Raw genomic sequence first — 25,910 nt, forward strand, 5'->3', positions numbered from 1 at the left:
GGAGGAGCATATGTAGGGTATAATATGTTGGCCACAAAGAAAATCAGGAAAATCCACAAGTGATACCTTTATTGACCAACTAAAATATATTAATCACAGTCTCTTTACCCACACAGGGGCCCCCGCCTGCACTGAAATCCATCGATATCATTTTAACTGCCAAAAAATTAACATCTAAGATAGCAAGTAGTCCTGTGACTCCAACATCTTCATATTTCCCCCCTGCTATACTATTTTTAACATCTTTGCCTGATGAAGAAGCATGTGAAGCTTTGAAAACATGTGTGATGCATCTTCTGCATTTGAGTTTTAAATCCTTAGGAACTGACACATCAACCTCTGTACCATAACTGTACACTATTTTGTCCTCAGGCCATTCCTGAAAAATGTGAGTGAAAGTGACAGGCTGTTCCCCTCCTATCAAGACTATGTAAGTGTGAAGTTATCAAGGAGCTTGAAGGCACGTTTTTAGTGGCAGTTTCTCTCTTGATTGCCTTTGCAATTAATTCTCTCAACACAGGCTGGATTTCAACTCTATATACAGGAAAGATTAGAAAGATTTCATGAGCTGCAGTAAAACTGACAATTTTGAAAGTTCAATCAGTATAGAGTTCTCAACCCTCTTGTCAATTTCACTTTTCCCTTCTAGAAATGAGGGGAACTTCTGGAAACTTGTATATGGACAAGTGATGGGAAACATCTGTAAGCTGCACTCCTGACCCTTTAACATTTTATACACAAATTTAGGGACATATATATCATGTTACCCAACCAGTTATTCCTTTTTCCCCCAACAGAACAGGATACACATAAGTATATGCAATTGGTCACCATTATTTTTATCAGTTGAATCAATATAAGGAGGCACAATCCCATCCTGCTTCAGAAGAACTTTCAACAACACCATTCTCTTCGATCTATATTTTAATTATAAATTCAATGATCTTCCCCCAACCTCCCCCCCCCCCCAAAAGGGTTGGGAAGAGGAAAGAAAAACTATATATATATAGAACATATTTTTCTTTCTATTTTTCCTATAGATTCCAGAAGAAAAAGTAGTGCCATTCAGCTATCAAAATTTTTGTTAACAGCTTTAGTTCTTTCAAAATCCAACAAGACAAAAGTAATGATTAATCAATGTGATCAATAGGACAGATTGACGAGTAGATTAATTAATACGCTTCATAAGGATGTGATGTTCTGCAGGCCCTGATATACCCAGTCCTTACAAGGTTCAAGGGTGCAATAAAGTAAAAGAAAAGCTACTGAAAACACAAACTATAACTGAATTACAAAGAGATGGAAAAAGGATGCAGTAACAAAAAGAAACGCCAAAGAGGTTCTTATATCTCTTCAGCTGAAAAGATATGTAAATGACACCATACTACTAGCAGAAAAAAAATCAAATGAGTATTTTAGACAGTGCAAAGGAAAACTGACAGATCACAATTAAGAAAATAAGAGTAATAAACAGACACAATTTATATAACTTTTAAAGAAGATGAGGAAGCTATTGGAATATTGAAAGACTGTTCATATTTTGTTGACACAGTTTAAGTCAAACTATAAGTATATGTCTTGATTCTGGCAACAGCCTCGAGTCAACTTTCCATACAATTTCTTCTTTCTTTATGTGAGAAACCTCTTTGCATTAAAAATGGTTTCAACTTCTGAGATTAATGGAGATCATATACATGTATTTTAACTCTAACTTGAACCCTCCCTACCACAAGCAATGTTCCATTTATGGAATAAGGCTTTCTTTTCCTATCCTCCTTTCATGGTTATACTATTCTGTGTGATATAGCACAAAGGGTGTCACATTAAAGAGAGCATTAGCAGACTAGTCATGTACACGTGGAAATGAGTTTCCAACTCACACGAGAACTCAACCGAATGCTACTTAGGTAATATCCCACTCTAAACTGTATGCCTTATATCTACCACAGGAAGAAAGCATACTATGCTTCACCTCTATATTTACTATCTAAAAATAAAAACGTAGAGAAATATTTCTGAATACTAAATGTCACTATCCAAACTGATTGATGACTAGGGTATAAATAAAATTATCATTCAACAACAGATTTGTTGGTTCTGCTCCACCTGGGGCTAGATTTCAGATTTAGTATTTTATCCACTGTTTACAGTCATATTCTGCATTTCTACCAATGAGATCAAGGTGGCATACAAGCCTATCCTTATGCTTTCTCCAGTTTCACAGCAATCCAATGATGTAACTCAGATTGAGAGATAAGGACTGATCCAAGATCCCCTAGTAAATTTCACAGCTTTGTGAGCTCTAGGCCCTGCCTCTCATGTTCCAATCCTAACCACAGTCACAGAATTCCTTAATGGTCCCAAAATGACGTATTTATATGCTCTTATCAGAAGGTGAAAATTAACAGAAACAGTCTGCTGAGACAAAGCAAAAACACTGGAGGAGCCCACTTGTTAACTTCCTGAGTGTTCCACCTACTAACCTCTGCCATTTTTCATTGTCTAATAAAAAAGCTTTTAGTTGTGATGTTTTCGTCAACTGACCTCAGTGCTGCTACTAAAATTGGCTTTGGATCCTGTTTTAGGTTTACATTATATTTCATTTACATAACAATCTTTACTATTGTGATGACTTTTGAAAAGTTTTAATTTTTGGGTAACTACATATTTCATACTGCCAGAGTAGTATTTCTCAAATACTTTTGAAAACTGAGAGAAAAATTTGAAATTGTAGTACACTGAAACAAAATTAACAAAAACCTAATGAATGTGAAAATTGTGTGAGATATTTACAAATATACTGCTACTTTAATTAAAGTCAGGGGGATAATATAAAAGGCAAATGAACTATAGTAAAGGTAAAAAAATCCCTGACATTAAATATATTTGTGTCCGACTCTGGGGGTTGATGCTCATTTCCATTTCTAAGCCGAAGAGCCAGCATTGTCTGTAGACACCTCCAAGGTCATGTGGCCGGTATGATTGCATGGAGCACTGTTATCTTTCCACAGAAGCAGTAACTATTGATCTACTCACATTTGCATGTTTTCGAACTGCTAGGTTGGCAGAAGCTGGGCCTAACAGTGAGAGCTAACCCCGCTCCCCGGATTCGAACTGCCAACCTTTTGGTCAGCAACTTCAGCAGCTCAGTGGTTTAACCCACTGCGCCACCAGGGAGCCCATGAACTATAAATGAACTATAAAAGAGATTTAGACATAGATAACAGAAGGCTTGAGTGATGCAAGCAGTCTGCCCTCCCTCTTAAGAATTTTCCGTTATACTATAACATAGTATAGGTTAAACATCCCTTATTAAAAATGCCCTGTATTTTTTCCCAGATTTTCAAATACTTTCATTTACACAGTGAGATATCTTGGAGAAGGGAACAAAGTCTAAACATGAAGTTCATTTATGTTGCATATACACCTCATCCTTATCATATTTTTATAATATGAAACCATGTATGTGTACATTGAGCCACAAGAAAGCTAATCCATTACTATATCAAAACCCCATTCAGATAGTTTTGGATTTTAGAGTGTTTCAGATTTCAAAATTCTGGATAAAGAATGCTCATGCTGTACATCATTCTGCTTGAACTGTGTGGATACTGCATTGCTGTATAGAGAGTACTGAATATTTAAGTGCACTAAAAATTACTGTAACTTTTATTTAAGAGAGGAAAATTGTGTGCATACTTCATTATCAGAATACTAAAACAACTAGACATCTTAGGGAAGAATGATGGATAGACAGAAATTCTAACAATAATGTAATACTATGAACATGATAGGTCCGCGCAGTCTGGTAGAAATCCCACTCCCCAGTCTTGCATTTGCCATTCTCATTTATAAACAGGGCAAAAAGGTATATAACTGACTCTGGGGCAGCAAATAACTGCATGGTTCTATGAGCACTAGCAATAGCACTAGCTATAGAATCTTTGCAAAAAAATATATGAACAAATGTGGATCTCTGATGCCCTCTGCTGTCCTACCATCAAATCTACTAAGACAACAAGGCAGCCCTAAAGATGTTCCTAAACCTACATTTCAATTTAGGATGCAAGAAATATAGCAGATAAAACTTTAGAAGGCAAATGTCTTATGACTGTACAATAAACTGTATTAGACCCCCTTCTGGTATGAGAGCACATATTTTCAAAATATGTTTTCACCCTTTAATGCAATGAGGAAATAGAACCCAAAATGGTACTAATGCTTTGAAGCCAACATTGTCATATGGAACAAAATAAAGCTCCAAAATCTAGAATACAGTATCTGTTTCTGATGCTAGGTAATTCACTAGGTAATTCACTAATGCTAGGTAATTCACTAATAAGGGAAAGCAGGTTTAGCCTTGCCACAACTGTGTATTTACAGCCTCCCTTTCCTGTCTTCCACACAGGAATAAGGTAATCTTTGAAGGATTGAAGGGGATGGAGAGAACCTCTCCACTGAAGGACAAAACTACATCCAATGCAAGGAGGTGGGGCATGGCCATGCATCTGTGTGCTATATATTTGCAACCACTGCCATTCCTCCAGGGGTACTTCTTCTACACAAAAATGCCACAATAGCACGTTATTTCAAGAAGTAATATAAACCAAAAGGAATTAAACAGGTTGTTTAAAGGGGGAAAACTTACTTTGTCAGATGAATCTGAAGCGAGGAGATTTGTGGCAAGAGTTTGAAGTTTTTGGTGGGCCACATTTTTTAGTGCAGCAAGGCTACGACGGGTCATGGCCTGTTTTAAGTTGACAGCAGGATGACTCAAAGAGTCAACAGCAGCAGGCACAGCCTCATCACAAGCATTCAGAATCTCAACAGCTGTTATTCCCATTACACAGCGATCAAGTGCACCTTGAGAAGATAGAGAGGAACTGTGAGGAAAACTGACTATAGTAGAGTTAAACTACAATTGCAAAACTACAATTTTGCAAAATGTGCAAGTCGATCCTGTTGTACCATCACTTCCTGAAGAAGTACAATTAACTCCTCTGTATCCAGCAACTTTTCATGGGCTCTTCCAAAATAACCCACTGTATGAACTACAATATAAAAGAACTATAACCTCTTAAGCAACTCTTCAAAAGTGCATTTCCTCAAGTTGCTTGTGGACTTATGGAAACCATGTGAACTTCACAGGGTTGTCTTAGGCAAGGAATACTCAAAGATGCTTTCCAGTTTCTTCTTCTGAAGAGCACCTGCTGTTTGTTGGCTGTCTATCATTCAAGAAATAACTAAGAATTACCCTGATTCCAAGATGGGATGGGATCAGGTACCTGTGTGATATTTAGGGCTCAGGCAACTATACTGTGTAAACAAAATCTAGGCCACTGAAGTAAAAACAAAAACAAAAAAACAACAAAAACAAAACAAAATAAAGAAGACCTATGAGGAGCGGCTTAAGGAGCTGGGCATGTTTAGCCAGAAGAACAGAAGACTGAGAGGAGATATGATAGCCATCTATCTATCTATATACAAATGCTCAGTGCATAATGAGTACCTTAAAAACAAAAGAACCAATGAACGAAATCACACCAAATTTGGCAACAAAACATCTCACAACACAAGGAGTGACCATCACTCGAAAAATTACAATTTTGTAATTTCAGAGTTGTAGTTGCTGGGATTTATAGTTAACCTACAATCAAAGAGCATTTTGAACTCCACCAATTATGGAATTGAACCAAACTTGGCACACAGAACTCCCATGACCAACAGAAAATATTGGAAGGGTTTGGTGGGCATTGAGTTTGGGATTTGTAGTTCACCTACATCCAGAGAGCACTGTGGACTCAAACAGTGATGGATCTGGACCAACCTTGGAACAAATACTCAATATGCCCAAATGTAAACACTGGTGGAGTTTGGAGGAAATAAAATCTTTATATTTGGGAGTTGTAGTTGCTGGGATTTATAGTTCACCTACAATCAAAGAGCATTCTGAACCCCACCAATGACAGAACTGGGGCAAACTTCCCACACAGAATCCCCATGACTAACAGAAAATACTTAAGGCCATCCAGTCCAGCTCCCTTCACCAGGGCAAGAAAATGTAATCAAAGCCCTCCTGCCAAAGAGCCATCCAGCCATAGATATAGATAGATATGATTCACACACACACACACACACACACACACACACACACACAGAGATAGTACCATAGATTTGAAAGGGACCCCTAAAGAAGGACTATGATATGTTGCATATTCCAGAGTAGACAAACCAGACACTCTCCACATCAACACTGACAAAGAAACAGCAAGAAATGCTGTTTACTCACAAAGCATAAAGAAATTACATATATTAGAAACCAACACTTTCTCATTACTTTATTTTCCAGATCACTAGACTGGGCCACAGCAATGCGTGGCAGGGGACGGTTAGTGTATAAATATGCAAGAGGAAGTCACAGGGAGGAGGGAGCAAGCTTGTCTTCTGCTTCCCTGGAGACTAGGACGCAAAACAATGGCTTCAAACTACAAGAAAGGAGATTCCATCTGAACATGGGGAAGAACTTCCTGACTGTGAAAGCTGTTCAGCAGTGGAACCCTCTGTCCTGGAGTGTGGCGGAGGCTCATTCTTTGGAAGCTTTTAATAAAAGTCTAAATTAAGTACCAGTATTTGTCGCCCTTTGCTTTACCAGACATTATATAAAACTATTAAGTCACTCCCTAACCAGTTCAGCTTACCAGTATCCATTTGCCAAACGTATACAGAACCATCTGAACAGCCAACAACTAGATAGTCATCTGATGGCCTCCACTTTATGACCTGAATAGGAAATAGGTGGCGGGAAGCTAACATTATGCATTTCTTCTCTCGCAAACTCAAAAGTCCTACGGAGTGATCACTGGCGACAGAGCAAACACAGTGCTGAACTCTTGCCTAAAAAAGAGAAAAAGAATATATTCATCGTCAGGAGAAATGCCTCTAGAACATGGCCCTATAGCCCGAAAAAACCCACAAGAACCTAATATATTCATTTTGTTACAAAATTATCAGATCTTTGCAGTCAACTTGCAGCTTATCTAAAACAAAAGGCTAGAAACATTTGAGCAAGTGGATGATAACTGCTTGAATTCTTACTATAATCTAAACAAATAAAACCCAACCATTGTTGTGGAAGACATGTGAAAAAGTAAAAAAAAGTATTGAAAATTATACAAAAGTTGACACAAATAGTATTTTAAAAAGTCTTTCTCCAGCCTTCCTTCACCATTCTTCCAATACCAATAGTCCTAACCAAACTTCCAGCTAGATTGAAGACAAGAAAGGAAAAAGGGAGCTGGGAGGGCATCAAAAGATTTCGTAAAAAGGAGCTCCTTTGTCAGAGGCTTTGTTAACTGAAGCATACTGATCAGTAAATCCTTGCGAAAATTTGCAGCATCACACAACAACATTCTAATTAATAAGAGAGGCACGGATCAACTTACACTGCAGTTTTCTGGAGGAACCAAAAGTTGTGTAATTTCTCCACCATGCACACAGAAAATGTGCTTCATTTCCCCAGAAAAGATGTCCCAGATGATGACTGAAAAATCTACACCACCGGAGACCAAGTATCTTTGATCATAACGAGAGGAAACTTGGTGAGGATACAGCAAACAGGTGACTTTGTTCCGATGGCCCCGCAGGGTTCTATGAGGTGGCCAGCCTAGAAAATTAGGATAGAAGAGAACATAAAGACAGCACACACAATGAGAGTGGAAACTCTTTAGATCAGTATTGGACAAAAAATATGAAATTGTGGACAATTTATGCATTACATATACAGAATACATTTCAAGTGCATACAATTAAAATAGTAAGATCAAAACTAAAGAGATTTTATCCTTTTCTCAAAGTACCTACTTTTATTCCAATTCTTCACTTGCTATCTAATTTTATTCAGAAATTATTTATTTCTATTTAGTATGCAACACATTGTTATAGCAACATAGCCCATAAACCCAACTTAGAACCCCTGTACTGCACTGGGTACAACACTGCATGGTTCTCACTTTTCACATTGGTGAAAATGAGCTTTACTTTCTGAAACGAAAGTACCAAGATTGAGGATTTCAAAAGGTGATCTTATAGTCAGCAGGAAGTGGCACTCAGTGAAAAACTAAAGGATCTGAGGGCTTTTTTAAAATAAAAAGAAATGAATAATGTATGGCTCTAGATTGGACTATAACTTCATTCAGCCCAAGATAGAATAAGCAAACATTAGAGCTGCAATTCAGCAACATCAGGAGAATCAGGGTGTTTCCAATTGTTTTAAATCAGTGGTTCTCAACCTGGGGTCCCCAGATGTTTTTGGCCTACAACTTCCAGAAATCCCAGCCAGTTTACCAGCTGTTAGGCTTTCTGGGAGTTGAAGGCCAAAAACATCTGGGGACCCCAGGTTGAGAACCACTGTTTTAAATGATCAAACCTGGCCTTTCGAACAGAGTCTAGAGGCAATCATTGCAATGATCTAGAACAGGTGTGATAATTCACTCAGACCAGCACCTGATGACAAACAAGCATCATCATTTTGTTCTGGCCCAGTTTACCTGTCCAAACGTATCTCCCTCTAGGAGGATAATACTGTCTGCAGAGGCCATGCTCTCAGTCCTGCCTCCTTTGCAGGGGCGGTTGGTGGGGACGAGAGACAGGTCCTTCTCAGTGGTGGCCCTTGGCTATGGAACTCCCTCCCTAATGAAATTAGATCAGTCCCCTCCCTCCCGACCTTCAGGAAAAGGCTAAAGACCTAGATGTGAGATCAAGCATTCAGTTAGTAAACCACTAGATAATTATGGAATAGTGAAATGACAATTCGGAATGGCGATAGATTATGATTTTGGATAATGTGATTTTAATAAGTATTTTAAGGTTTTATATGTTTTAAATTGTTTATATGCTTATTTTATATTTGTAAGCTGCCTTCAGCCCCCTACAGGGTTGAGAAAAGTGGGGTATAAATAGGGTAAACAAATAAATATTAATTTAAATTAGACTATTTTGAAATGTATCCCAGTGCAATATATAGAAGTTCTTTGCACATTTACATTTTTGCACATATAAGCCAGCTAGTAACAGAGACCTCATTCAACTGGCTCTGAAGAGCACCAGGAGATTCATAGATTTGCCACAACAGTGAAGAAGCACAGATTTGTGCAAGGCTCTTTGCTTCTATTACCATGTGAGACGTGAAGCCAAGGTAGTATTGTTTCTCAAACTCTGCTCCCCCGGGTGTTTTGGACTTTGGCTCCCAGAAATCTTAGCCAGTTTACCAGGAATTCTAGGAGCTCAAGTCCAAAAGACCTGGAGGAATAGACTTTTGAAAAACACTGGCCTAGACAGACACAAAGGTTTTCCTGTTTCAGATTATATTAACCCATGAGTTGCGGTGATCTTGTGCCAAACATTCTCTCTTAGATTAACCTACTGCATAATGTTGATGTGAAGGTAAAATAGTGAGTAAACCAATATGCTACACTAAATCCCTTGGAGGAAGATTGAGATGGAGAACATAACAAATGAAACATATCAATATATGTTTATACACACACACACACACACACACATGACAATTACATCAACCAATCAATCCATACACTACTCTCATCTTTGCCCCAAATTTAAATTACTAATCCAGCCCCTTGAAAGATCTTGTCATGAATCTTCTGAATTTTCTGTATTGCTAAATTCAGTATTTTCAATTTTGTAGGAATCATCTTCTGCTTTCTAGGGTATGAGTGTGCAATTTAGAAATGATTTAATGAGGCATTCCTGGGACAATCATTTTTAATAACACCAAACCTTGGGAAGAGTGGCTGCATGCAATTGTTTTACAATGTTTAAACAGTCAGGTAAACACCATTACGTTAGAACAAATAAATACAGCCTAATACCTTCTTCGAAAATCAGATGAGCAAGAACACAACTACATATATCAACCACAACCTCTTCTATGTAATTAAAACAACTGTTCACACACCTCTTCTGCGCATGTGCTCATCCTGCAAGAGCTGAACTATCGCAGTTTGAGTTGCTGGTACAATGACAATACTTCCATCTTCACGGCCACACACTAGTCTCCCATGTGATGGAATATATACACTCGCTGTCACTTTAAGTGGCTCATCACTAGTTGGCAAAAAACTCAGCTGATCTATAATCCCAGCAGGGCGAGGAATAAGCTTGCTGAATGCTTCTTGTAGAGAAGTAGATGTTGTTATTTTCAATCCTGAGTTTTAAAATAAACAGAAAGGAAGAAGTTAAAGGAAATGGTCAGAAAACATATCACTGTGAGGGAGGGGCACAATTTTTCTGTAAATCCGCTCTTGTACATATAGTCGGCCTTCCACATTTGCTTGTGTTAGGGAAACAGGACCCCTGGATGATCAAAAACATTCCAAGAGGTAAAATTTTAATCAATTCCACAAATAATCAAACCTGTAGAAGACAAACCCACAAATATAAGAAGACTGACTATATAGTGTTTTAAATGTTCACTGCTCAGTTGCTCATAAAATGAGGATGGGTCACTTCAGATGAATAATCAGAGAAACATTACACAAACTGATCTCTCCCTCTCTGGCCACAAGTTATCAATAAATGAAGGTAGGAAGACTAAAAATTCTGTGGACTATAGGTCTCTGTAAACAGCTTTGTAAGCTTCTATAATGGCAATGGAACGAGAGTCGTAATAATTATATCATCACATAGAAGAGTACTATTCTTACTTGAAATTCATGTAGCAGTGATAGACAGATTCCTGACATGCTGTGTTGAATGTTTATCCTTCAGCAGAGGTGAACATCAGCCATTCAACATAGCCAATTGTGAAAGATTAAAGTTTGTGTAGTCAAAAATACTGAAAGGGTACAATTGCCTTTTCCTGACTTAAAAATCTGCAGGAATGCTAGTAACACACAAACCCAATGCAAACCTATATCATTGATTTTTTTTTTAAAAAAAAGGAATACCACCATCACATTTGTAAGCATCTAGGAGTTCTGCCTTCTTGGGTTTATCATGCCACATACAACCCATATATTTTAAATAAGGGACAAAAGCTTTTAATCTTGATACATGTGAGATTAATATATGTGAGATTACATATTATTTCTGTAGGGACAATCTAGTAATACTTTTGTTTGGTTTTATAACAAATTTTGCACAATTCTTCTGCATGTAATTTTTGTGCCTCTATTCCCTTCTGGCCCTTAAGATTTCAATATGCCACCCATTGAGTTCATCTAGAGGTGAAGGTCTGTCTTTCTGAAGCTGTTTTGGGCAAAGGCGTTTCATCACTGCATATGAGTTAATTACCTTTAATCACTGTACTACCACATTTTGCATTTCCATTCCTCCACTCTCTTCCCCCAGAATGGAAACATATGCTTGATGGAACTACACCCTGGCATCCGATGAAGTGAGCTGCAACACACAAATCTTAATGCCAAATGCAACTTATCATCCTACATTTTCCAAAAAGTGGGACTGCAGTGGCGCAATGGGCTAAACCCTTGTGCTGCTGAACTGCGGACTTGAAGGTTGACATTTCGAATCCATGAGACAGGGTAGAGATGTTAGCCCTAGCTCCTGCCAACCTAGAAGTTTGAAAACATGCAAATGTGAGTAGATAAATAGGTACCACTTTGGCGGGGAAAAGACAAAGAGACACTCCAAGCAATCTTGCTGGCTACACAACCAGGAGGCTCCTCAGTTTGGAAATGGAAAAAAGCACCTCCCCCAGAGCCAGAGATGAGCACTGCCTCCAGAGCCAAAATGATTCAGTGCTTTAAGAAGGCACTGAATGTTTCCCTGTGATTGTTTTTATGTTGTAATCCGCTCTGAGTCTCCTTGGGGAGAAGTTTGATGGTTTCTGCTGCAACAGACTAACAAAACAATCATTCTCATTATTTTGTGTATGTTTTCTTCTCTGGAAGAAAACTACATAGCTTTAAATGCATGAGTCTTGATCATGGTCTTCTTAAAATCAGTGTTGGGAGTTGTTTTGGCTCGGTTTCAAAATAGGAAATATAAGACATTTCTGTAGTGTTCAATTCCTATTTTTTTTAAAGAATTTTAAAGATTCTGCTGCCTAATCAACAGATCTGCATACAAGCTAATGTTAGATTATCCCAAAGAGTTGGATTTTTAAAAAAATATATTTTACTTTTGCCAGTTCCAGTCCATTTCTAAAGCTCATAATAATGCTTAAGTTCAGTCCAATTTTTTCAGAGTGCTCTGTCTTTTTTCTTGTTGAAGATTATAGTTGCCTTAGCATCAAAAATAATTTGTGACCTTTTATTCTCACTTCATGTACAGTACTTTCCCCCCACCGCCTTCCAGGATACATATTACATCTGAGAGGTAACTTATTCAGACTTTCCAAAGTCAAAGAAAACACTTTTATTCATAAAAGATTTCCAGGTTTGATGTGACTTGGAGACTTTTGCATTCTTAATGGAGTTTCTATGACTTCCTTTTTTAAAAAAAATAAAATTTGTTTCCATAATCTGGCATTTTTCCATCTTCAGACACTTCTTCCATCGTCACAGACCCTTCTACACTGGCAGAGCCCCCAGTTACGCAATGGGTTAAACCCTTGGCCGGCAGGACCACTGACCAAAGGATTGGCAGTTGATATCTGGGGAGCAGGGTGAGATCCCATCTGTCAGTTCCAGCTTCCCGTGCAGGGACATGAGAGAAGCCTCCCACAGGATGGTAAAACATCCGGGAATCCCCTGGGCAACTTCCTTGCAGACGAACAATTTTTTCACACCAGAAGCGACTTGCGGTTTCTGAAGTCGCTCCTGATACGAAAAAAAAACTACACTGGCAATACACACAGAACTGTTTACAGTATTAGACTTGCAGGGTCTTGCAGATGACAGCAGGACTATCCTTATAAGACAAAGGTTTTACTTTAAATTACATTTTAAGTAAATAAATTGCGAAGTAGCTACCTTCTGTTACATTTTGCTGATCAAGTGTATCTGGTATACTCCAAACACTGAGCCTTCCTGAGGAGTCTCCTTGGATTAGCAATTTATGGAAACACTCCCTGCGGCCATAGAAGAATCGGGTAACAGGAGGGCAGATTAACAGCTGTAAAATAGGAAAAGCATCAGAAGAATTTGAAAAGAAGGTAATAACCGCGCACAAATTTCCTCAGCCAGATCCCAGTATTACCAGGTAGTAATGCTGCTTAGAACCTACTTAGAGACATTGGCTGCACCTATAACGGAAAATAAATGCATATGACACCACTTTAACTGCCATGCATCAATGCTACAGGATCATGGGAGTTGTAGTTTAGTACACTCTTTGGCAGGAAAATATAAGGATCTTGTAAAACCACAACTGCCCTAATTCCATAACATAGGGCCATGGCAGTTCAAGTGGTATCAAATTGTATTAATTATCTAGTGTAGATGGACTCATAGTGCTAATTAGAAAAGGCAATACAGAGTTACATGCAGAAATACTTTGACTAACAATAAGACAACTTTAATTTATTTTTATGACTAGTGATTTCAAAATCTCTATTTGTAATATGTTGTCTGGGCACTGTAAAGTGGAAACAATGACATGATAAAAATACAAAAGAGTATGAAATTAATAATAAGTTAAAGCTGCATCAAATTAAAGCCAGAAACAATATTGAACATCTGAAAAGTACACACTTTATTCTAAACAATGTAGCAGTTCAAAGAGGGCCTTACCAGTTTATCTTCTTTTTCCACAGCTCTGTCTACAACACAATGGAGCTGGGGAGGATTTAGATTTTCAACAACTTTTCCAACATCACTGCGGAATGAATCGCTAGCTGGCAAACAACTGGAGGATAAAAAGCCACATAAATAGTATCTAACACCTCACACAGAGACTGTATAAAAGCTCAAATAAAGTTTACAAAATATAGTGACCTAAAACCAGTTTTAATAAAGGAGGAGGAGGAGGAGGAGGAGGAGGAGGAGGAGGAGGAGGAGGAGGAGGAGGAGGAGGAGAGGAGGAGAGGAGGAGAGGGAGAGAGGGAGAGAGGGAGAGAAGGAGGGAGGGGGGAGGGGGGAGGGAAGGAGGGAAGGAGGGAAGGAGGGAAGGAGGGAAGGAGGGAAGGAGGGAAGGAGGGAAGGAGGGAAGGAAGGAAGGAAGGAAGGAAGGAAGGAAGGAAGGAAGGAAGAAGAGGTAGTAGTAGTTTATTTGTACCTCGCCACCATCTCCCCGAAGGGATTTGGGATGGCTCACAGAACCATTACAAAGTGCCATACTCAAGACAACAATACACAAGCATAAAAAACAATATCAATCTAAAATCAATGAACATACATAAACCTCATGTGATAATATGTAAAATTCATAAAACACACTAGAATCTGTGAATAAAACTGGCTATCTACAAGCAACAAACCAAAGTGCCAGAGTATCTAGTCACTTCTGGCAAGGAATCAAGTTTGCCATATCAAGAGAAGCTATAAGGGTTTATCATTCTCATATATATATATATATATATATACACACACACACACACACACACACACACTTACTTCTGAATAAGCAAACGTTTTTCTTATGCAATTATGAGTGATATACATTTCATGTCATATTATGGAGGAAATTCCAGTTCAAGCAATATATCCAAATTTCATTTGGCACTGTGAGAAGAGGCCTGCTATAATCAAGATCTGCATGATCCATTTCCAGAATATTCAAAGAGCAAGCTTGTTTTCTGCTGCCCTGGAGACTAGGACATGGAACAATGGCTTCAAACTACAAGAAAGGAGATTCCATCTGAACCTCAGGAAAAACTTCCTAACTGTGAGAGCTGTTCAGCAGTGGAACTCTCTGCCCTGGAGTGTGGTGGAGGCTCCTTCTTTGGAGGCCTTTAAACAGAGGCTGGATTGCCATCTGTTGGGGGGGCTTTGAATGTGATTTTCCTGCTTGGGGTTGGACTGGATGGCCCATGAGGTCTCTTCCAACTCTATGATTCTACATCCAGTTTCTTTTGATGCCCCAAATTCAGGGAACCATGATTCATTCTAACAAACCTGTTTCTAACCATGATTTGATATTCTACCTCTTTTAACCTCAATTCTCTCTATTCTACAAATACAACAAAGAAAAGAAAAATCCCCAAAACAAAACAATAATGATAAAATATTTGCCTTTTCTCTGTTACAAGTAACTCCATATACCTGGCTGGTAATTTATAGATAAGACTTTGACCGTCTTCTGTCCATATGATCACTTTGTCCGCTGACACAAAATCACCTCCGGTCCAAGTCTGCCCATTCTCACTGGGAACTGAACACAACAGGGAATAATCTCCAGCATCAAATACCTAAAGAAAAATTATTATGGAAAGAAACCATTCAGCATAAAGTTTGCCAATAATTCAACCTCTTTAATCTTTCTTGTACTATTTAAGGTAAAGGTAAAGGCTTCCCCTTGACATTAAGTCTAGTTGTGTCCTGCTCTGAGGGGCGGTGCTCATCTCAATTTCTAAGCTGAAGAGCTGGTGTTGTCCGTAGGTGCCTCCAAGGTTATGTGGCCAGCTTGACTGTGTGGAGCGCCGTTACCTCACCACCGGAGCGGTACTTATTGATCTACTCACATTTGCATGTTTTTGAATTGCTAAGTTGGCAGAAGCTGGGGCTAACAACGGGGGTTCACCCAGCTCCCCAAATTTGAACCGCCAACCTTTTGGTCAGCAAGTTCAGCAGTTCAGCAGTTTAACCTGCACCAGTGAGGGCTCCTTTTTAGATATTCTAAATAAACCAAATCAGGACGTAACATGTGAACAGAACTACTCTCTGTCATATAGTATTGCTTTATAAAAGAATTTACATCCATTTAAAAACACCTCAATAGCTTGCAGTAGCTTCAGAATATTGAACAACATGTTAAAAAACTTCACTAATGGCTAAATGCACTGTTAGTTCTATTTAAAGTATATTAATTTAAATGAGTGGAACTTATTGATCACAATTTAGGAAACGTCTTGATTTAAATGGGCCAACTCTAATGCTGGATTTAATTGTAGGTAAGAAAAAGATCATGGTTGATAGATATACAAATATCAAGAAAAAGTCATTTTTTCATCCTGGCCTTCTACAAAAGATATAAATAAAGAAGACATCAGGAAAATAATTCAATTCAGCACATTGAAAGGCTGAAGCAATGTTTCAGCCACATAGTGGAAAACTAGCAAAGAAGCCTCCCTCCACAAGAGGCCAAATACTCCAAGAATTATAGAACACTACAAAAGATATGTATTTAAAAAGATAAAAAGCAAAGAGCATACCTAATATCCGAGTCATTTTCACAGTGCACCACAACATTAGGATAGATGGTTGAGCATTTCAAAACCAAAGCAATACCAGCAACAGTGTGATTTCCCATGAACCAAACAGATTATTTATCCAATGAAATCAAACTCTAATTGATTTAGAATCTGACTGTCCTAAGCTTCTTTTCATACATGCCTCATACACAATTTAATTATAATAGCTTGCACAACAAAGAAAAGCCAGCTTTTACTTAACTGGTTATCCTTACCCGCCAGTATTTAGAGCAAACTACCAAAAGTGACCTTTGAGTAAATGCACAGAAAGAAATGCTTTGGCAGTTTTGGCAGTAAATTGGTTTAGACTCTTCCTCGAAGATTGGTTCTGTATCCTAAAGAGACAAACCGATTCAAAGGTTACTTATTTATTCATACATTAATATGTGGGCCCTTTCAGACAGGCCCTATATCTGATCCCAGGTTTTCTGTTTATCCCAGATTATCTGGCAGTACGGACTCATATAATCCAGTTTAATATGGAATACCTGGGATCAGATCCTGGCATATTGGGCTTATCTGGAAAGGACCTGTATAAGCATTGTTTCTATATTTCTCTTATTATGAAGGTATGTAACACGGTTGGACTTCCCCTTAGCATTTTGCTGCTACCATTGTGGCCTTAAAACTAGGGTTTATTTTAGATAATTAAGAAATCAATTGCCAATACATGTTATTTTCTTCTGAAATGAACATACGACAATAAACTTTATGGAATTGAGAACGCCCTCCCATTTAATATTTGACTACTATTTTCATCCTAGCATATTTCCCACATCTACAACTTATTTATTTATTTATTTATTTATTTATTTGCTATACTTGTATACCGCTGTTTCTCAGCCTAGACGGCGACTCAACGCGGTTTACAACAGAATATAACAATCGACAGCATACAGTTTAAAAACATAAAAACTTAATACACAATACATATATCAACAACAATCCAATTCATCTCCTGACTAAAATCGTGATCCAGTTTCGTCGTCCATATTGCCAGTCCTTTAATCATTTCATTCTTTGCACTGAGTTAACCGAATGCCTGCTCGAACATCCAGGTTTTTAATCTTCTTCGGAATACCATCAATGAGGGGGCTGATCTTACCTCCATGGGAAGGGCGTTCCATAGCCGCGGGGCCACCACAGAAAAGGCCCTGTCTCTCGTCCCCGCCAGCCACATCTGTGAAGCAGGCGGGATAGAGAGCAGGGCACCCCCAGAAGATCTTAGGGTCCTGGTGGGCTGATAGGCCGAGATACGTTCGGATGGGTAAGTTGGGCCAGAACCGTTTAGGGCTTTAAAGGCCAACGCCAGCACTTTGAATTGAGCCCGGTAGCAGATCGGCAGCCAGTGGAGCTGGTGCAGCAGAGGAGTTGTATGCTCCCTGCGCTCCGCTCCTGTTAGTATCATGGCTGCCGAGCGTTGGACTCATTTCTTTGAGGACCAAAAAAATCAATCTTAAGAGATATAATTAAGAAATTACAGTATAGGATCCCGTCATGAAGAAACTGAAGTGTTAACAAAACACTAAAACTGAAAAACATAAATGCTTCATATTTTTAAAAAGGAAAAAACAAAACAAAAACAAGGTTACTTCTTTTAAGTACCAGATCTTCAGAATATATTCTTAAATAGAATCTACACTTAACACAATTAAGATACGCAGAGCAACATATTTAATCAGAAAAAAATAGAAGAATGAATGAGGACAAACAATATTTGAGTTATAATGCAAATCCATTAAAATATTTTGAGATATTTTGTGATAATGCAGAACAATTCTTTCTAGAAGGAAAAAATAGGATTAGTAGAGCTAAATCACATTTTCTTTACCTGCATATGACTCATTTCAGAAGTCACTATCCACACTTTCAGAATTCCTGTCACAGACACAGCTACAACAGTATCCTCTAATGAAACAAAGATGAAAAAGAAATGCATACCACATCAATAAAACAGAAAGACGATCAGGACTGTTTTAATCATCTCCATAAAGCAGTTGTTCCCAACCTTTTTTGACGAGGTACCACTTGACCAAGCATCACTTTGACCAGGGACCACTCTCCAACATTGGTGCCAAAATGGTTACGAATCAGTTTCTGGTCAACTTTAGATTCAGTTTGGTTATTTGGGGTGCCGATTCAGAAAATTGCATTGGATAGACCACATCACTTCTAGTTTCTGATACAGAACATATACCATCCAATAGTCACCATCTGCTCGCTCACAGAAAACCATATTCAATAACCTAGAGCTGATGTGGTCTATCCAATGCAATTTTCTGAATCAGTACCCAAAATAACCCCAGGAACAGGCCTAAAAACCAAGACAGGAAGGTACCCCCTGCTTCCAGGTGCCATATGGAATGGCTCCACTCAGGGAGAGGGAGGAGGAGAAGAAGAAGAAGCAGTCAGGAGGCTTATTGTCGTGCCTTTCATGGTAGTCAGTCTTTACCCTCCCAACATTCTCGTTGCCTTGGCACTATAAAAAGGTTTCACGAAACCAGTTGCTCTCATTGCAATGATGTAGTAACGGTTAAGCCGCAAACTGTATTTTAGTTCTCGGGAACCACTGGTGGTCCATGGACCACAGATTGGGAACCACTACCATAAAGCAAGCTGACAGACACACATCCAAAGAAATATATTACAAGGCAAGTTCATAAAGTAAGCTCAAAAAGTATATGTAGAATATCAGGTGAAAGAGAGTTTTTCAGTGACAAAGCACATGTCACTAACCTAGGATCATCTAATAGAGCAGGGGAAAATGCTGCTCTGAAATCTTCAAGAACTGCTGTCAATTTGTACATAATTATTACGCCTACACGTTTTGAACTGCAATTCTCATCATCTATGACCGCTAACCATTCAGTACTTCAGTTCAGTACTTCAGGAAGATATCGGCACTGATGTAATGCCTTCCTCAATCTAATACATATCTAATACTTTCTGGTTTCTTTCTTGGAAACCTGTCAAGAACCAACACCAGGGACCACGTAGTTCAATAGCACAATAGCCCTAGACAACACCAAGTGAATTGACCGATCATCTGATTAATAAGCATAAAGTAGATTCCTAAATCTCTACAACTCCTTTAATTTATTCCATAAATTTGTGATGGAGGTTAGTTATTCATTGAGCTCCATGTTATATAATTCAACTTATTTCTAATGAATCTGGAGTTTTGGAATTTTTTTTTAATTTTATACATTTGATCCTGACAATTCTCTTCACCGATTTTCTTTATTTAGGCATGCTATAATGCTCTTGCACTCAGAAATATAATCATACTGCATTTGCAATGTAATTTAAAGCACCAACTACAAATCATCAGAATGTCAGTGAGAGTATGTTGGAACTATATTGCCTGACATATCTATCATTTAAGACTTGGCTTAAAATTGTACCCAGAAGTAGGTTGGGCTGAGCAGCTAAAATTAACCCTACTAAGGGGATTCATGAAGAATCAGCTTTTAACTTTTCTATTGAAATAAACTGATAACTAACAGATAAAATAAAAACTGAAAACCGGGGCTAATACAGCACTATACTGTAATTGGTTTGGATTCCAAAACAGCACATGAAGATATATAAAATAGAGTGGAGAAGCATGGGCCCCTCCAAGTTATTGGACTGCAATTCCCAGTAGGTTTAGCTAGTATAGCTAATGGTGAGGAAAGCTGGGACCTGAAACCAAACAAAATTCAGAGGATCACCTCTGATTCAAGACATTGCATGTCAAAATGGAGAGAAAGTTCTGAACATTAAGTGCTGCTAGGAAAGCTGTTTACTAACCTTGGGTTCGGTGAGATCGAATAATGCTCATGGAACTGATCCAGTCTGGGGAAATCTTTGACACTAAAGAATAAAGAACCTCAAGGCTGGTAGCATCGACAACGAGAATTTCTGGATAATGGCCATGACATAACAGTCTCCCTTCTCGCTGGGTCCCAATGGTGAACTGATAGAACTAAATTAAAACAATATAAGACACAGATCAGAGCTTTTGCGATTTAGTGCTCTGAGAAAATGCATCACTTTATGGGTGGGGTTGGAGATCCATGACACAGGATTTGTTTCCAAAATAACGACTAATTTTTCTGTCCTAATTATTTTAAATCATGTTATAACAAGACTATATCAACAACCATATGATTTTCTGAAATGAACAACAAACAAGTTCTAAAAAGTCAGTTTAGTCTTAGTGTTATATACTTGATTAATCAATTCATACTTCTTAATTTTCAGCTTTTAGATGTATATAATTTTCCAAATTTTTCCAGGATAATTTCTAGTATGCTCTAAAGTTTATTTAGCTTTGCTATGTTCTAACACATATTTCCATATGTATATACAAATGTATATGGAATAAAACTGAATTTATTAAACCAACGAGTGTCTTCAAAATCTGAATGGACAACTATCTTGCTTTGACATTTCTGCCTTACACCTGTAACTCACATTTCTTAACTTTGACAATTTATCCCAAATCATTATGAGTTCTTTTCAGTTCTGTGGTTATTCTGTCCTACCTATACAAATGATACATGAATGGGTTATCGTAAACTTGGCCTATGTATTGAGTATCTGCAGTTCTCCTGGAGAATATGCATGCATTACAGTGAGAGAATGTTTTCGCTTACATATGAAGTTTTACCTGTATGCCAGTATGTGTGCAAGCTAACTTGGTAAATTCAATGCATCGTCCATCATTCACATCCCAGAGGCACATCTCCCTAAAGAACAAAAAGCATAATTAACCAGTCATCTCCTTGTATTCACTTGAACCCAGAGTCACTTGGCTCATTCCTTGGCTTTTCCTTCTAGCAAAGGGATGAAGAATATAGACTCAAGGAATATTCTTAATTCCCCACACAAATACACATAGACTTATAAACCCATCTAGGAAAAAAGTGTTTTAAAAAAGTGCAGCACCATACTCAACATTCACTAGTAAAACAGCATAAAAAAACCATTAAGTGACTACAGGAGGCTACTTACCCACTTTCCGATGCACTCACAATATACTGCTTCTCACTTGAAGAACTGGCTTTTGACAAGCAAGTAACTGAAGCTGTATGACCAAACAACAAAGCTCGAGGATTTATCTAGTGTTAGAGGAAACAGATAGACAGAGAAATCATTAATGAAAAGATATCTCAATAGTTATTACAACTAAGGAGTAAATATTCTGCCTGTAGCCTAGATTATGTATTTGGAAGTGAAAATCTGTAAGGATACATGTTTTTCAATAAGTACATGAAATAATGAATATGATAACCCTGAAAGGTACCTCAGACCAATTGTCTATTCCACAATGAAGCAACACAAAACATGCATCATCTAGTCCCTCTTTGCTAATTGAGACTTTATTCCTATATTACTAACAAATCCCTTAAAAATTAGTCTGTGAATATTGCCTGTGTTATTCTTAATCTCTGTGTGGCATCTAGGAAACTGTGGGCAACTTATAAAATACTCATGATAAATATTATCATCAGGACCAAGGCAATAGTAACAAAGGCAATAGTAAAACTATTTTGTGAAAATACCAAGACCATTTTATTTCAGATACCACAAGCTTTCCACCTATGATTGCTGTTTGAAATTATATTTTTAAAATATTTCGTTTCTTGAAATTTAAAAATGACTTTGAAGTGCTAGTTTTTGTTTCCCCTTGACATTAAGTCTGGTCGTATCCAAATCTGAGGGGTGGTGCTTGTCTCAATTTCTAAACCAAAGAGCTGGTGTTGTCTGTAGACGGCTCCAAGGTCATGTGGGGCCGGCATGACTACATGGAGTACCGTTACCTTCCAGCTGAAATTCATCTATTCACATTTGCATGTTTTCAAACTGTTAGGTTGGCAGAAGCTGGGGCTTACAGTGGGAGATCACCCTGCTCCCCGGATTCTAACCACCGAACTTCCGGTCAGCAAGTTCAGCAGCTCAGTGGTTTAATCCCCTGAGCCATCATTTATATCATTTAGATATACAGAAGACTTTATAATGAAGATTTAAAATAACAAAATCTGTACTCAAAATCTACTAAACAATGTCAATGTTTTGTTAAATTATGCATGGAGAAAGTGCAGTGCCAAATCCTTATTTGCATCTCCTATGCTACACACAGCCACATTCAGTTTTGGTAGATAAGGTATGAAACGATCAATTACTATTTCTGGATATCTCCAGCAGATTTCCTTAGCACCCACCAATTCCCCAGAAGCAGTTCCAGAAACTGGTAACAGCAGCAGAAAGTGATGTCCAGTTGCACCTTTTAGGCAAAAATGGGGCAAAGCCCCTACCACCAGTGTGTACACATCATCCAAAGAGCATCATATAAAACATCTGATTGTTATGACATTGACATGATGAAGCAGTTTTTCTTTTCAGACCAAGGAAAAAGGAGATTTTCAATGGCTAAATATAAGAATTCCTGGTCCAGTTTAAATCATTTAAATCAAACGGCAAACATTAGGTTAATTCCTCTGTTGCCAAGTGGTTACTATCTCTGGTAATTATCATGCATTTTGCAATTTCATATATAAACTTCTGCCAGTAGATAACAAAGATCAATTCATACTTCATTGCTATACATGTATAGGATAGTTAGCTGGGAAATCAACAGATCTTATGTTTTTATCCAGTATCTAAATGATATGTAGGACAGACTCTGTTGCTGTATTTGACAGCTGTACTTTGCATGCTAAAGGCTGCATCAGGTCAACTAAGCACCTTTCATTGGCTGAGAAACACTAACTATGCAGCACAAATACACTTCCTTCTACAGTTGTTTTCACGTCAGTATTGGTGAACACTTTAAAAAATGTACTGCTATTGGCTTGTAAACAAACTGCGACTTAAAAATAGTCATCTGCAGTTGTAAATGAGAATAAGTGAAACCTGCTCTAACATTGGATCATATTTAATGAAATCTCATATTTAACATCAAAAGGATCCTGGTAGAAAAATATTTTATTTTAAAATATACTATGACTTGCCAAAGCATCTATCAGCTTGTACTCATTGCTAATAATAATTTGAGCACTGAGGGAATTTTATAGGCTCATGTAATTATCAGTATGTAGACAAATGACATACATCTAACACTAAAAGTAAACACCCACCTACATAAAGGGGACAAAGAGCAAGTAGTGGAATGCAGAAGATCTAGAACCAGTTTTTTGTTTATGTATTTGTATTTTGAAACATGCTTCATTTTTTAAAGACTTCACATAAATACTGCTAGCTAAATATGCTTCACCACATACCACAAAATAATAAGAAATGCCTTTTTACAAGAAGAATTGTTTAAGAGAAACAATGCGCTCCCAGGTTCAGTATCTGCATTAGTTATTCATGTTAAATTGATCCAGCAGGTTGACCTCTAAAAGGTCAGGAGTGGGAGGAAGAAGAGGAGCCCACAGAGTCGCCTTTCAGCAGGATTCATTGATTTTCCATGGTTTAATGATTTTTTTCAACAAAAAAATCAACACTCTCCCCTACAAAAGCAAGCCTATGAATATCAATAACATGTATTGATTGTTATGCATCAGCTCAAGCAGCAAGGTTTGCCTTGGGAGAAGCATGTGTACTGTAGCTACGCCTTGCCTGTAGATCACCAGGCACTTCGCCAATTCAGATTATATCTGAAATGCAGGAATGTGTTTCAACAACCTATCTATAAACTAAAGCTCATTAAGCAAACCTTATGCTCAGTTTTGCAAAGCAACATGAAGTATACCACACATACTTACTTCTAAATCTGAAGAGACATCCCAGAGACATATTTGTCCATCATGGCATCCCGTTACAATCATTGATACATCATCCATTAGTAGTATGGCTGACACACAGTGTGTAGGTGCTTTGCGTCCCCATAGCACTATCGGTAGGACCAGACTGTTACCTGCCATTATCGTTTCACACCTGAAAATGAAAGTAAGTTAATTAGTATCACTGTTACCACAAAAAAAAAATCTAACTATTACTGAAAAAATTCAAAACACGTAACTCATTTCATCAGCAACGTCACTGAAAATATCTGATGCATTGTGATTACTCAAAAGCTCTCCATCCCATATAAATACAATGAAGTAGGAATGCATTTTAAGCAGAGATATTGCATGTTTCACAATTACAAAATACAAGGTACACAAAACAGTAGTTCTGCAAACATGACTTATCTGAAAAGTTATTGCTGTATGTTCAGGAGAAAAGTAGGAGAAAAGTAAAGTCAAATTAGTTGTATTACTTTTATGTCTTCCTTAAATTAGCAATTTAATATTTTACTCATCCAACAAATGAAATGAATTAAAGTTATAACAGTGAGGATGTTTTACATATACAGATAGAATATTAGTCCTTCAATATTCAAGAAAATAACATGGTACGTATATCTGTATGCTATCTTGCTTCTGCATTGGCAATATTGGGAAAGGACACTGTATGTTTTTATAAGCAACTCTAGCCTGAGAAAAGTTTACGGTCAAATGGAACTTGGTTGTTCTTCAATTTCTTTTCAAACTGATAACTAATGTATTTCAGTATTTAAAAATTACTAAAACAATATTTGTAGAGAAGAAGCCAAGCAATGCAAATATATTCCTTTTCCAAAACCAAGACCCTCATGTACTCAAACAAAAATAACCTTTAGAGTGTGACAGAGCAAAGAAAGGGAAACCATCTATCAAGGTCCATTCCGAAAAATATAATTGACTGGTTGCCCTCACACGACAAATAAAAAAATTCCGAAAAATGGCAAGACCAACTAAATAATCTCCCTCAAATATTTGAAAACATATGATGAAGCTATCTCAATAACTATTTAAATATTAACTGTCAGTGTTTTACTAGATTTTAAGTCAAAAAGATGCAATCAAAATGGCAATAGTGGCATTTGTGCTTATTTATAGTTTGTGAACCAATGACTGGCCTCCCTTTTATAATTTAGTCTGAAACTCTGCAATACATACAGTTTATGCTTGAGGGGAAAGACAACATCTGGCTATCATTTCATCCCTCAGTGCATCATCACTTTAATAGTAAACTGCTAATTTGGCATGATACCAAAAAAATATGTTTTATGTGTGCTGCCATCAAAAATTACACAACTAGTCTTTCCAAGGAGAAACAAAGCAGCTTCCTCGTTTCCAACTATAATATAAAAATGGACACTGCAGCAATTTATTTTACTTGCTCTTTCAGTTTTATAATTATAATACCTTAATGCAGCCTATCAGACAGACTACTATATCATTAAGGTCACAAAGTATTGTGCAAGCTTTCATGTTCTCAAGAATTCTTCATCAAGTTAAGATGGTACACAAAGCCAAAAAAAGAAAAAGAAAAAAGAGATTGGAGGAATGATAGATGTTTCTGTCATGGAGACTCCATCTGATGAATCCCTTAAAACAGAAAGTAGAAAGAGTAGAACGAGGCTGCAGACATGTTCAACTATTTCCACTGATATAGTTTCAAGCACGATCCTTCATTTTTGAAAATATAAAACAGAAAGAGAAGCTTCAAGGAAATCACTCTACACAACACAAAATGAAAAGACTCCATGAATTAGATTGAGGAA

General features: G+C 37.6%; 1 protein-coding gene across 7 annotated transcripts in view; it reads right to left on the reverse strand.

Moving 5' to 3' along the window:
• The window catches only part of WDR7 (WD repeat domain 7), a 231,527-nt gene that overhangs the window by 185,313 nt on the left and 20,304 nt on the right, over positions 1-25,910 (reverse strand). For 4 of the 7 annotated variants that reach the window (XM_060761305.2, XM_060761308.2, XM_060761303.2 and 1 more), the window contains exons 2-14: positions 24,085-24,256; positions 21,329-21,435; positions 20,985-21,063; positions 20,123-20,297; positions 18,162-18,238; positions 16,546-16,665; positions 15,153-15,328; positions 13,713-13,827; positions 12,954-13,095; positions 9,974-10,222; positions 7,443-7,663; positions 6,699-6,894; positions 4,649-4,863 (exon numbers count right to left, since the gene is read on the reverse strand). In XM_060761305.2, the coding sequence (XP_060617288.2) occupies positions 4,649-4,863; positions 6,699-6,894; positions 7,443-7,663; positions 9,974-10,222; positions 12,954-13,095; positions 13,713-13,827; positions 15,153-15,328; positions 16,546-16,665; positions 18,162-18,238; positions 20,123-20,297; positions 20,985-21,063; positions 21,329-21,435; positions 24,085-24,243 (2,031 nt within the window). In that variant the 5' untranslated portion in view covers positions 24,244-24,256. The remainder of the gene's footprint in view (positions 1-4,648; positions 4,864-6,698; positions 6,895-7,442; positions 7,664-9,973; positions 10,223-12,953; positions 13,096-13,712; positions 13,828-15,152; positions 15,329-16,545; positions 16,666-18,161; positions 18,239-20,122; positions 20,298-20,984; positions 21,064-21,328; positions 21,436-24,084; positions 24,257-25,910) is intronic. The other 3 variants (XM_060761309.2, XM_060761304.2, XM_067464650.1) reach the window with 1 other exon arrangement.

Source organism: Anolis sagrei, chromosome 2 (assembly GCF_037176765.1).
Source record: "Anolis sagrei isolate rAnoSag1 chromosome 2, rAnoSag1.mat, whole genome shotgun sequence".
Lineage (NCBI taxonomy): Eukaryota > Metazoa > Chordata > Lepidosauria > Squamata > Dactyloidae > Anolis > Anolis sagrei.